The sequence below is a fragment of the Carex rostrata genome, chromosome 16 (genome assembly GCF_964058835.1).
Source record: "Carex rostrata chromosome 16, lpCarRost1.2, whole genome shotgun sequence".
NCBI lineage: Eukaryota > Viridiplantae > Streptophyta > Magnoliopsida > Poales > Cyperaceae > Carex > Carex rostrata.
Window position 1 is genome coordinate 5978620 of NC_135933.1, and position 13949 is coordinate 5992568.

Consider the following 13949-nt stretch of genomic DNA (forward strand, 5'->3'; position numbering starts at 1 on the left):
TTTTAAAAGAATTATTTATAAATGCTTCTTCGAAACATATTGTAAGAGTTATCACAATGCTATAAAGTAATGTATTTTTTTTTTAAGAGCCGTCGTGTTAGTATTATATTCCTCCGAAGAGACTATTGTCGTGCTTGTTAATATATGTATTTCACATTGTATTGGTCTTATTTGTCGAAATACCATTTCTAATAATGAAGAAATATGTTTTTTCCATTAATTAATTTTTATATGCAGGGTAGATTAATATTTCATTTGTTTATCATGAAGTCCAAAATTGTTCCAATTCGCCCACCAATAAAACGCTTCTATATGAAGAAACTTTATTAGAAATATTAAAATAATTTGAATATGATTCATATTTAACTGAATTTAATATACTTTTACATAAAGCAGTACTCCATCGATGGACGTCTTCCGAGCTATTTTGTCGTCTATGAAAAACACAATATAATTGAATTTGTGTATCCCATAATTTTTGGAAGAAATCTGAGTTATGTCCTGTATTAACATAATTTTAAAAATGAAATGTTTATTCATTGATGGATTTTTCTATCTTTACTAATTTTACATATATTATTATTTATTTATTATCACATCAATATTGTAGTTTTATTATTTGTTAAATTATTTTGTGTTGAATTATATAGAATATCATTGATTGAATATTGTAATTTCTACATTCTTATTATAAATTTCATTTACATTATTTTTTATTGGTTTTTTTATTTATCTGTATTTTTTATGAGGAATAACAAGTAGTTATATTTTTATTTCATCAATATTAGATATTATTGTCAATGATATACATCAAATTTACAAACACCCATTGCATAAAAAAGTACACGTTAAGTAAATTTTAAATTATCATAGTTAATTATGAATTAAAAACGCAAACAAAATCCATATACATCGGTATTTTTTTTTTTTTTTTTTTTTGCTAGTTTATTTCAAAACTGATCTGCATGTAATTTCAGATGATCCGGTCCAAATCGTATCCGATAAATCCGTTGACCATCTCTGAATCAAGATCCGCACCGTTATCCTCCCGACGCATCTCACAAGTTGCCTAACAGAACGCAGTGAAGCGATGAGAATCAGAGATTCAGAATTCGGCTGTTGTGTTTCTCGGGAGTAGTTTCCATCGCTGCTTACTCATACCCTTGTTTCCTTCTTTGTCTCTTTTCTATTGTCGGTAATGAAATTCAAAGCCCATGGGCTGCTACAGTTCTGATTTCTGAAGCCCAGCGCGGTTTCCAAGGGCTCCTCCAGCGACCAGCGCAGATCGTTATCTGATGGTCAAACGAGAGCCGAATTTTGTTTCTTTGATTTGTTTATTTTTTGGGGAAAAGAGAGCAACGATCGCACAGCACCTTTGGGAAGCAATTTTCCCGGCGTGCAATGCGCCCGGTGTGGGGGCTCGTGACTTGACAGCTTGCTACGCTCTCACGTCGTCTCTTTCTTCGTCTTTTACCCGCCGCGGTTTTTTTCCTGCATCCGGCCTATGTACCGCTTTTCTTCTTCTTTTACACGCCGCTGTTTAAATATAGCAATGAAATTAGAAGTATCTGTGATATATGTTAGACCGATTTTAATTTTCTAGATCGGAAGATTTAATTGGTATCTCCCAATCGTTTTGTTATAATGATAATTGCAATAATCTATCAAGCTTGCTTTTCTTTGTAAGTTTTTTAGTTAGAAAGAAAGGTAGGGTTTTTTTAGCTTATTAATTAACTTTTGCTGGCCTTTTTTAATTTTGTTTATTCAATTATAACGTCGAAATTTGTATGAAAGTAATTGAATTTAAAAATACAACTGATAACCACCATTTAGCTAATAATATTTTAGGAATTAAGTGGATTATTTGTTATTCGTTATCAACAATTAGTATCATTGACATTTTTTTATATTTTCATATTAAATAATAAATCTGGCATTAAATATAAACTTTTTATGTAATTGCATCATTAAAAAGTAACTTATCTAAACAGAATTTATGGCAACATCAGGAATTTTTTGTAATGATAATTTTATTGTCTAAAACGAAGATCGATATCTAAAATCTCTAATTTAGGGTTGTTTAAGATGTGAAGAAATTAATGCTAAGAAAGTTTGAAAAATGTTATTTTAGTTAGATATCTTTTTCATTGTGAAGAAAAAAAACACCGATAAAAAACTCTCCCGATCCGAAAACCTACTTGTTTAATACACCGAGTCTGTCCAAAAATTAACCAACTCTTCCAAGCTGACCAAGGTTTTTTTTTTTTCAAACTTCACTACTCACGTGATCAAACACCTCTCTCTCTCAGCATGTTTTTGCTCCGCTTTTAATGCACGCTTGTGTGTCGCTGGTGCATTAATTTGATAGGTCACATGGCTAGTACAGACCTAACCTAATGACCTAAACAAGTGATATAATTAAGCAGTGAAGATTACGCTCCTAATTAATACTTTAATTAGCTTTGGATAAAGGACCTCATCTTGGAGGCTTGGAGCACCGTGGGGCGTGGGACTAATCATGACCTTGACACCTGTTAGTCTTACTTCACTACTTCACTCACCTGCTTAATTATACTTTACATTATCATTTCTATGGTTTACTTATACTTTACATTATCATTTCTTTGTAACTTTGCAGTGGTGTCATTGGCCTCTTTGGTACACGAATTTTGTTAGGCAGACTTGAGTAGTTTAAAAGGTGCGACCGTACGAAAGAATTCTTTTATGAGAGTACAATTTGGGGTAACTTAAACGCTAAATTATGTCAGCCTTGCTGATTATCTGGCACTGCTTTATTTTTATTTAAGTGGTTCAGCCATTTAAATATTTAATATTCACAGGGTATCTCCATCCTATTTGAATTTTAAATATGCAACCTACTACACAAAGACATTATTTACCATTAAATAAAAAATTGATTCTCAATTACTGTTATTTGTATCCGACAAATACATGCCCTTTAAATTCGTTATCAGAACAGTAGCGAACAGCTAAAACACCACTCTACAGTAATACAAACAAGATCAAGTACCAAACGGGAAACTCATACCAGCAAAAGGCTGGATTTTTTATTTTTTTTTTATGAAAAGCCCTTGGGCACCTTTGATTGAATTAAACAAAGCTTGAATTACAGTAGCAAAAGGCTGGATTGAAACTTCACGAGGTGTCGTTTATTTGGACCGACTCTAAACACCATCCCTGATTATTAAATAATTGATTTATTGAACTTCTCAATTTCTAAAAAAAAATTCTACAGCTCAAGAATCACTGGCAATTTCTAAACTGAGTTGCTCAGTCGTTTTTTAACCGTCATTTTGACTGATCACAATATTTGAGACGTAAGAGAAACATGTTACGGCCCTGTTCAGCTGCACAGTGAGAATGAGAATAGGAACGGGAATAGAAAAAGTTTGAACTAAAATTTACTATTTACGTGAGAAAAAAAAAATTCAGTCTGACTGAATTTTTTTTTTCCCACGTGAACAGTATTTTCGGAATTACATCCGAACAGGCCTGTAGGCTGTAATTTGCATGAATGGAGAAGTGGCTCAAAGACTAAGGAATACTAAAATGATTTCAATTTTCAGGAGCAATTTTGCTCCTGCCTCATGCAATTAAATCATGTTGGGTCACGTCTGTCAACTTTGTTAAAGAAATTTGAATAAATGCGACCTCTCTTAAGTCTTAAAAATAATAATATAGAATTAACGCTTCTCAACTTAATAGTTCTGTCAAGAATTTTAAAAAAAAAATAACACTTCCCTAAATTTTTAAGCAAAATTTACATAAGAGTTGTACCTATGAGTGGTACAAATGGTTTCACTAGATGAATGGAACTCATTGATATAAAAGTGTAAATTCTATATAATTCTTTAAACAGATCCATTTTCCATTCTGTTTACCCTGTGAAGTCTGATACAGAGAAACTAGGAGCAAGTACACGATTGAAAAAAAAGTGTTAACAACTTGGGTCTCAGAAAAACACATCAAGTGATATCCAGCCGAAAATCAATATTTCCTTTTCCAAAAGGCACTGACATCTTACAAACTCCGGACTTGGCAAAACACTGATTGCATATCAAAATGTTCCCGACTACTACAACTACACAATAATAATCTATAAATTGAAAATTCTACAAGTACGCCTCCATCACAACACATCTAAACCCCGTCTAATAAAATGAGGTGTTGCCAGTCATAACTTAAAATGTACCCGCTATACTCGAAGTGCACTAAATGTTTCAAAACAATCATGATCAACAAGTTAGGCCGCGAACAAACAGGGATCATTGATTCAACTAGGTTAGTCAGATAACCTCCAGCAACTGGAGATGCAGATTCACACACTTGTAACGGTAATTTTGACATCAGAAGCAGAGTTGCGCGAATCAGGCGGCATTTGTTGCAATGGGGTAGGCCAAGTTTCAGTTCTAAAAGAGAGATTGGTTACTTTTGGATACGGCTCATGCAAATCTACAGTAGATATCGGCATTGTAGATATTGGGATTGCAGAGGAATGAATCGAAGAAACAGAGGCTGTATTAGTTTTTAGTTTCTTGGGTTTTGTTTGTTCCATCTGGTAACTTGGCAAGAAGCTCCCCACAACAATCTGAGAAAAAATGGGGAAATTGTTAAAAATATTCCTTCACAGCATCAGGGCTATATCACATTTAAAATTCATTTACATATTCAAACAAAGTAAAATATGCATGAACACACGCGCACACATGTCTATGGTAAAATATGCCAAATACCATGATAATGTTTGCATTTCTCAAGATGAGGCTGTTATTTATGCAAAGTTTTCCACCGTTTATACAGGGACAGAGTCTGAAAGTGTGACATGGTGGGACATGATTTTACAATTATTTTGAACACAACCATATTTTTGCAGTTTTCTCTAGAAAAAACATAATAAAAGAACCATATTTTCAAAACAATTTTGGCAGGGGCCTCTTGGGTTGGGCCCATGTTGCTCCACCATTGTGTTTATAACATGTTATCTGATGTGCTCTAAGAACGTCTAATAATATTCGTAGTGCACATTTTCTATGGCCCATTCTAAGAAAATCCATGCTACAGACAGGTGGATATCAAGCTACAACTCTCTAGTGAGCATAATTGAGACAACTTGATGAAATAGTTGAAAACAAAAGAATGACTTGGAAGGACTTGAATAAATGAAAGGAGATCATAAAAACTGAAAGATATGTTGATACATTAAGAATATTCAAGTATTTACAAATCTGCCAACAATTCAGAGTTCTTTTTTTAAGCGAAAGCTGGACTGATGTTTGTTTAAGAAAAGATTTACAATGTCAAATGATGTTATTTTTACTTTGAATTGTTGGTGGCTTCATTTATAAGAACATGTTTATGGCCCCCTGTATCAACTGAGTCTTCAGACCGAAAAAACTAATGGGCTACTTTATAAACTTAAAAATCTTGTTGGACTTTATTGGACTTTTGAAGCTTTTATTTACAAACACATAAATTATCATGTAACATTCATGAAAGATGTTAAAATGAACTAATTTGATTAAGGACGATGTACTTACCTGGATCGGACTTGCAGCAACCAAAAGACCGGCAACTCCACCTCCAACTACACGGCCATCTGGGCTGGCCAATGAAACGCTCATCCCACCAGACCGGCTTCTGGTCCCACCATTCTCTGTTGGCATGAATGATCCCGACAAAGAAAGTAGCTCAAACCGGCCCTATTAAACAACATATAAAAAAGTCAGAACTTGGCCATGGTCGTCGAAATATTCACAGGTCAGGTTTGTAAGAAGGTGAAATCACATTCTTTCGAGGTTAAAGAAAAAAATGTTTGCCATTGGGCTTTCTTATCAAAGGGCCTGATTACAGTTGTGCTAGAATACATCTGGCCAAGTAGCCCAAGCAGTTCTAATAGACTCCCATGTAACTTAACATGATCTGAGATGACTCCTTCAATTTAGTGCAGGGCCCACAAAGTTAAGGACAGCCCATTAGAAAGTCAACCGAAGGAGCTTAATATAAACCTAGCCATCCAATGGACTAAAATTGACCCCAATAAGACCATATGAACTCCTAGCCAAATCTTTAGCAGTATAGCAATCAAATGGCCCCATAAAAAAAAATTGAAAAAAAAAAAATCATACCTCGTAGGTCAAAGTACCGCCAGAAGAGTCAGGCTGACGAAGAGTCACATTTGAAATTACACCATTGGCTGAGAGGACACAAATAGCTCTTGGGCCTTGTTGCGAGAATGATATGATCTTCATAGTCACATCCTACAAAATTGTGATGCTCGTATTAGCATATTATAAAAATTACACAATTTTTCAGTCTGCTATATTTTCTTCAAGAAGCACAATGTACTGGTATAGGTACATACCTCTCCGGGAGCAACAGTGATAACATGAGGAGTGAAAGTTGCCCCAGCAGATAAAGCTACTGCCGCGTCACCTAGACAACAGTATATCAGAATAAAGATATAAATTAAGCAATTGAAAGAGATGATGAGTTTAATTACTATAATTTCACGCATGCTATGTTCTTATGTTGGATAAGTCTAAAATAAATGTTTAAGGAAAAAACGGAAGATATAGTGCACAGTCAACTGATTTTACTATTACAAGGTACTGTTTAAAGTCAACATTCCAGTATCAAAGTCAAAGACAAAGAAAGTTGCTTGTTGAAAAACTTATATTGTACTGCCATAATTTGCTGCCACTTTATTCAAAGAATTTTTCAAAACGTTATCCATGGGTGGAAAACAAAAGTACTGGTTCAAACTGGATATGACAGCGTGTGCTCTGACGACCTGTTCAAATGCCATGCAATGACTATAAAAAGTCACAAAATGAACAGAAATAGATGCAAATTGACAATAGACTTGGTAAACAAACCACTCAGCAACGTCAGCTAGCAAATAAGGATTAATACAAGCTTAATTTGACTAAGTGAATTACAGGACCACTCATACAAGTAGGAGTTAAGTGACACCAATTCAAGCTAATCCACATAAAATTAGGAATATAATTACAAAATTAGACTATGAAATCTTAATTGAATGGTATTTCCAATAGTAGATTAACTGGACATAACACCACAATTAATAAAAAATCAAACAAAGGAACCTACCACAGTAAAAATAACAAAGAATGGAACAATGAAAAGACGCTAAATTAGATCTCACATGGCACCAAGCCACCAATTGGTCGGTCCCACCGAAACTTCCATTCGAAGATCCTTACTTGCACAGCAGAGAGAGAGAGAGAGAGAGAGAGAGAGAGACGGTGCAAAGACAGAACAAATCAAACGCCGCCATACCGAAACATACACTAAAATCCAAATTTCAACGATCAAAGCATTTCAGAGTTTGACTAAACATACCTAGACCTTCCAGTCGGAAACCACCGCCGCCGCCACCACCACTGCTATACTGCTGTCGACTAGAGAAGTCCAGTGGTCGTGCTCTACCCCGTTTCATGGCAGCCCCTACATGTGCTGCTGGGGTGTACTCAGACCCTCCAGTTGGGACAGAGGCTGAGATGGGAGTAGCGTTTAGTGGCCTTATCAAGCTGCCATCTGGCCCATATTTCCTTGGCCTACCTCTCTTCTTCTTCAACCTCAGGTCCGAACTCACCACTGCTAGGGGGCCCACTACACCCGGTTGCTGTATGGCCACTGGTGGTGCGTCCTCTGCTGTCGTAGCCTGTGCAGGGGGCGGTGGCGGCGGAGGTGTTCCCACAGGAGTTGTTACAGCGGTTTGTGCCACGGAAGAACTTTGATTAGTGTTGCCTGGTGGGGGAGGAGGTGGTGCTGTTGGTGTCACCGCAGCTGGTGGAGCCGGTGATGCTGTGTCCTCTCCAGTTGTGCCTACTTCCTTGGCCTCCATTATACATAGATGGGAGGCAATATAAGCTTTTCTTTTTAACTGATCAAGTGAAAGCTTAAGGTTCTATTTACGCCTTCTTTCTTTTGAACAATTTTTTTTTTCAGATCGAGCAGAGCAACAATAATAGCATCAAATTTTACAGAAAAAATAGGATACAAAATTTAGGATTTTTGAATCTGGTGATGGAGAAATGACTTGTGGAGAGGGTATGAGAGAAGAAAAAGGAAAATGGAAATAAAAGGGGGGAAAATAAAGATAAAGATGAAAAAAAATAATAAAAGAAGGGCAAAGGAAAGCAAAAAAGGAAAGGGAAATTAATATTGTTTATTCCAAAAAATGGAAATATTTTAATCGCGGGAGCTCCAAAAATCGAAATATGCGGTTTGTGGGGCGAATAATTATTTGGCGCGACCATTACGGAATGATTAGAAAATGGGAAAAAAGGGCAGATTGGGGAAACAAAAATGATGACTTTATTTTTAAATAAGTCCTTTGCGTTTTCAAAATTTGAAATTTAGTTGATTAAACCTAATCTCTGTCCTCTTTCTCTTGTAAAAAGCAAATTGGACCCAAATGCCATTGAATTTCGGATTAATTACAGACAAGCCATTGAATCGAATGATACTATTGCTTCATTGGCTTGCTTGTCTGGCCCCCTGTCGTCTTTTTCTTTTCTCTCTTTCTCTTTTGTTTTATTTTAAAATTTTCGCTTTTTGGAACGTAGTTGAGGAGTTTCAAGCGTGCTCTCACTGTGTCGGGTGCGGTCACTCCCGGTGAGCAAGGAAGTTGTCACCTTTCAGATAATCATCTTTCAATTGGAACTATTTTAAATTTTAGTTCTTATCGTTACCATATTATTATAACAGGCTTGTGTTTTATAATTGCATATATGTCCCTTGAAAATTGAAATCATGTTGCTTGCTGCTCAACCACCTCTAAAAAAATTTCTTTGTCAATCCAAATAATTTTCAGTGGTATTCACAACTAACAAGCATCCTATTTTATTCTTAGCTAACATATTAAGTAAGAACGATCACCTTCAAATAAAAAAAAAAGTTGAGTTCTCTATTTGCTAATTTATATATTCCTTCAGTTAATGACAAAACTGATGTGTTGAATATTCAACGGCACATAATTTTGGGAAAGAAATTTGTATTAAAAATAAAGCAGAGCGGAGAGTTTAAAACTTTAAATGTGTTTATTAAGTCTCAGTTTTTTAATTTTTTAATAATAATGTTTTAAATTTATATGTCAAAATAAAATCGTTAGATACGATATATATTGTTTTTACTACATGTACATAAAATTTATCACTTTTTCATTTTATTTTTACATAATTTAATAAGTTAAAATATTAACGTTCATAATTTATCCATGTTAATGTATTTTTACAATTTCTTGATGTCCATTAAAATAAAGTTGAAATATTATAATTTTTGTATGTGCGTAGAAAAAATAATATAGATCAAATCTAACTGTTTTATTTTAATATTTAAGTTTTTTCATTTTAAGTCATTAACATTTAAAAAATAGAGGAATAATGGAGCACAAAAATTGAAGATATTTGAGCTGTCATCTTTAAAAATACATTTTTATAGAAAAAAAAACTATTTCATATTAGAAAAAATAGCCAATGAAAAAGCGAGTCCATTAAAACGCCGGAATAAAAGTACGCTATTTTCTTATATATTTTATCTAGGAAAGTGCATGTCTACTTTAACCTTTAACTATTACTAATATCTTATCTACCAAGGAAGGTGCTTAGCTACCAAATGTACGTGACCCATTTTCTAAACTAACACGCGGAAAGTTAAGGTAGAAAATATTTTTTCTAGTAAATAACATAGGAAGCATGTTCATTTGGTTGAGCTAAATATTTCAATTTACATCCTGTTTGAATGGTTGGTAGAAAAAGAGAGAACAAAAGCAGAATAAAAATATAATTCTTATTTTGTTTGATATTTAATAGGAAGATAAACTTAATAAAAGTTACTCTTTCAATCTCAAGTAATATTAAATTTATATTTTATTATTTATCAGATTAAAGCGTGAAGAGAGAAAATAAGAGTAACTAAATAAAATAATATAAAATTAACAGAGAAACGTTCTAATCCCATACGTTTCCATCTCCAAATCTGTCACCCAAATAAAAAAAATAATATTCATTTTATGCATTTTTTCTCTCCAATCAATCTTCATTTTTCGACAATTTGTGAGGAATGAAGCAAATCTAACACTATGAAATCATAACTGATTATTTTAATAATTAACGTAACCCAACAAAAATAATACGGATGAAGTTCTATATAAGAACTTCAGTAATAATATTCAATGCAATGAGTAGAATTAGGGTGTTCTTAAGTTTACCAAGCTCCTTGGTAACGTTTAAAAAATGAATGCATTACAATTAATTTATTAACTTTCTAATTTTGACCAATTCACTTTATACTTAATTAATTCGAATGTTTAAATTTTTTAAATGTAAACGCATCACTCGTAAGGTAGACAGATTTCAATGGTTCGAATTCGTAATTTAAAGCCGATTTAATAAATTTTAAACTTGAGTTCAGCACGAGACTTGGTGAACTTAAGAACACCCTAGTTCTACTCCAATGCAATTGCATTCTTTATAATCCAGTACAACATATTTTAATTAATATTAAAAACATTATTTATTAGAAAACACCAATCATACTCAATAACGCATAAGCATAATTAATATTCATAATTATTACGAATTAAAAGTAATTCAGACCACATTAGAAATTTACGAATAGATACAATTTCAATTATATTACGTTATCGAACCGGTTTTTAACCGATATGTTTCTTTTTAAGTCAACAGAAGCTGTTACGACGAGCAAATTAAAATTCAATTCATACCAAACTTAGAAAACTTTATTATTTTTCGAGTCGAATTAGTCAATTTTGATGGATTGGTCATAAAAAAGTTTTCTTATACGCTTCTATTAACTTGATGATAAAAAAAAATGAGGAATGCTGTTTTCAGCTCTAAAACTACAACGTTGAGTCGTTGAGTGCAGGAAGAATTATTTTTTTTTTTTATTAAAGGAGGTGTCACAAATTTATAAACACTTTTTTATCCGGATTTAAAAAATAATAATTCTAATAAGTTGAAATAGCAGCACAAGTACACAAGTATGAAGTTGCACTTTCTGGAACTTGACAAAAAACGTTACCGTCTTTATTGTTATTTTACTAACATTTTTTTTTAATAAAATGGATAAGTGATGTTTCAAGCATGATTTATTGATTATTGACCAATCTTAATGAAATATATTATCACATTAAGAAAATAAAGATATTTACACGAAATTCCAATAAATAAGAAATTTTCTCTCAACATATTCTGAACTACATTACACACTCAAGAAAAATTTATTTCAGTACTTAGAAATTATTTTTTTGCCATAGGAACTCTTTAACATATTTGGATAATGACATGACTGTACACTGTAATTCAATTTGTTCTTATACGAATGAAAAATGGCAATATCAGGATCTGTATATCTTAAGATAAATATGTAAATTTGTCAAATCTTATAATTTCTATATTGTCATAGACAAATTAATAGAATAATAGTAAATTTTGTTGGCTAATTTTGTATATATGGATAAAAGTCACAAAAATTCTCATTCCTTAGTTTCGGTCTATAAAAAAATGAAGGAGCCATCCATCTTTTATCACTGCATTAAATATTTAAATGTTTCCCTTAATAATATCATAATCGGTATTGAATTTAATAGGACTGGTGTTAAATTTGATATAAACGCAGAAAAAATTATATTAACTGTGAAAATCACAATTTCTGCTTTCAAAATAACTCCAATTAAAAATTAACCCAGTGCATTCAGCGGGGTATATTTCAACTCCAATCCTGCATAGAACATGGTACAAATCATTGGTTGACCGATTCTGTTGGCTTTTATTATATAAGAAATACATTTTTAGTGCTCACGACTCACGAGCAGAGTCCTATTTCGAGCTAAGTCAATTCAAACAATTTCAAACTTAAAAAGTTGAGATACCAAATGATCTAATCGAACTAAGTCGACTTCAAATTAAATTCGAATCAGACTAATCACAAACTACAAACTAAACTTACGGCCTTTAAATGAATGACAACATTCAACTAGCTTATAAACTAAACTTATTAGGCTGTAGATTATAATTTTGCACACTAAATTGATTTCGATTTTCATCTGAAAAAAAATGAATTTAAGCCGTTTGAATTTATGGATTAGATTATTATTTTTCACTGGCAGCTACTGCTACGAAATTTAAAAAAAAAAAAAAAATTATGGATTAGACCAAAACATATCGTTCAAGTAGAAGTTCCATTCTTGTAATATCACCTATGAAAGGTGAATCTTGCATTCAATTTCAATCCAACACACCTATTTGAATAAAGGGATGCCACATACATTGCTACATTACCATCTTTCCTTTCAGGCCTCCGGCAGCTGACAGACTGAATTCTGAACAGAAATCAGGAAATTGATTGGTATGAAAAAAGTAACTGATAATTACCAGCAGTGTAGAATTTAAAATAAAAATAAAAATTACCAGCAGTGTAGCACCAACGAAAATGCACAGTCAATTGTGAACAATATTGTGACTTCGATGGAAAGAGAACATGGATACACTTGTTATTCTCGTCTAGTATGATATTTTGCTTTCCAATCTGAATCATCAGATCTAAAATAAACGGATTAGATCCATATGAAAGACCGGTCTAAATGATGGCCCCGAATCAATTTAATTCGGATTAGATCAGATTGTGACAGTCTTTTATAATTTGCACCTGGTTATTAATTAAGTCGTGCAAATGTCCCACGTTATCAGTTGCATTTATGGATGTGTTTTGCTGATTTAAGTGCGTGGTTATGCCTATAATTTAAGGAAACTAAAGTTGGTACCCATTGGTTCATAGGAAGGCAACATAAAGAGAAATTGGATAATTGGTCGCCTCAAGAATTAAGTCCGAGACATGCCAGAGAATTAAGTGGGCAACTGGATTTGAGCAATTTCGTTTCTGTTGAGCAATTAATGTTGAATCATTGTATTTGAACTTTTTTTTTTATCGGGAATCATTCAATTTAAAATTGATAAATCGGATATGTATAAAGAATGATCTATATAATATGTTGATGGATCAATTTTGTTCGTATAGTTTAGACCATAGTCACACATAACGTTTACTTCGCGAATTATTTGTGAATTAAATGTTTTTCTGGTAATGACGAATCGAACGTCAAATTATTCGGTTGGCCGAACTTTGACTGAATTATACGCCAATAATTCGTGAATTTTGCGAATTATTTCCAAATTTTACCTTTTTTTTTCTTCCCAATTTTACAAATTATTAGCAAATAATTTGTAATTTTTTTTAGAATTTTTAATAATATAGTATAATTACCCGAAAAATAAATATAATCATCTACTAAAAGCTTAGTGCATTATAACATTATTTTGATCTAGTAAGTGCAGATTGTTCACGTCAGTTGCATTAACGGAGATATGCTGTCGTGTTAAGTCCGTGGTGAAGCCAATAGTTTAATAAATCCGAAGCTGATACCCATTGGTTAATAGGTACATAATCATTTTCTTTTACTTTTCTATTTAGGTGCGATTGCAAGTCACTAGTGCATGATATTTTTTTCTCATATTTATACTGCAGTCAGAGACTTCACATTTCTTCTCGTACTCACTCGGATAGTTGACATCCGAACCCTCCGATTGTCAGACAGATAATTTCGTTGGAAGGCCGATAAAAAATAGGTGCTGAATTGCTGATGAAGCTGCAAAAAGAAGAAAAGTGGGTTCCAGCTGGTCGATCATGAGTGGCGAGAAACTAGTGTGGTCGGTGGTCAAAAGAAGGCGACAACTGATCATTAGTTTATTTTATGCTGTCAAGTGCCTAAGTTAGACAGATCGCAAAGTACGCTTGCTGAATAGGATGGACTTCTCAAATTCCTCCTCCTACGCATCTCTTGCTACGTCATAATATGTAGCGGGTCTAATTTTATTCTCTTCCAA

The 13949-nt window shown here is 33.1% G+C and overlaps 1 protein-coding gene across 1 annotated transcript; it reads right to left on the reverse strand.

Annotated features, from left to right (window-relative positions):
* Positions 1-3991: 3991 nt before the first annotated feature.
* LOC144567497 (AT-hook motif nuclear-localized protein 1-like) lies at positions 3992-8177 on the reverse strand. The gene is made up of 5 exons (XM_078317641.1): positions 7384-8177; positions 6383-6453; positions 6147-6278; positions 5559-5720; positions 3992-4609 (listed from the first exon to the last, which is right to left on the reverse strand). The coding sequence occupies exons 1-5, from the start codon at positions 7886-7888 to the stop codon at positions 4340-4342; spliced, it is 1140 nt and encodes a 379-aa protein (XP_078173767.1). The 5' UTR covers positions 7889-8177; the 3' UTR covers positions 3992-4339.
* Positions 8178-13949: the final 5772 nt, after the last annotated feature.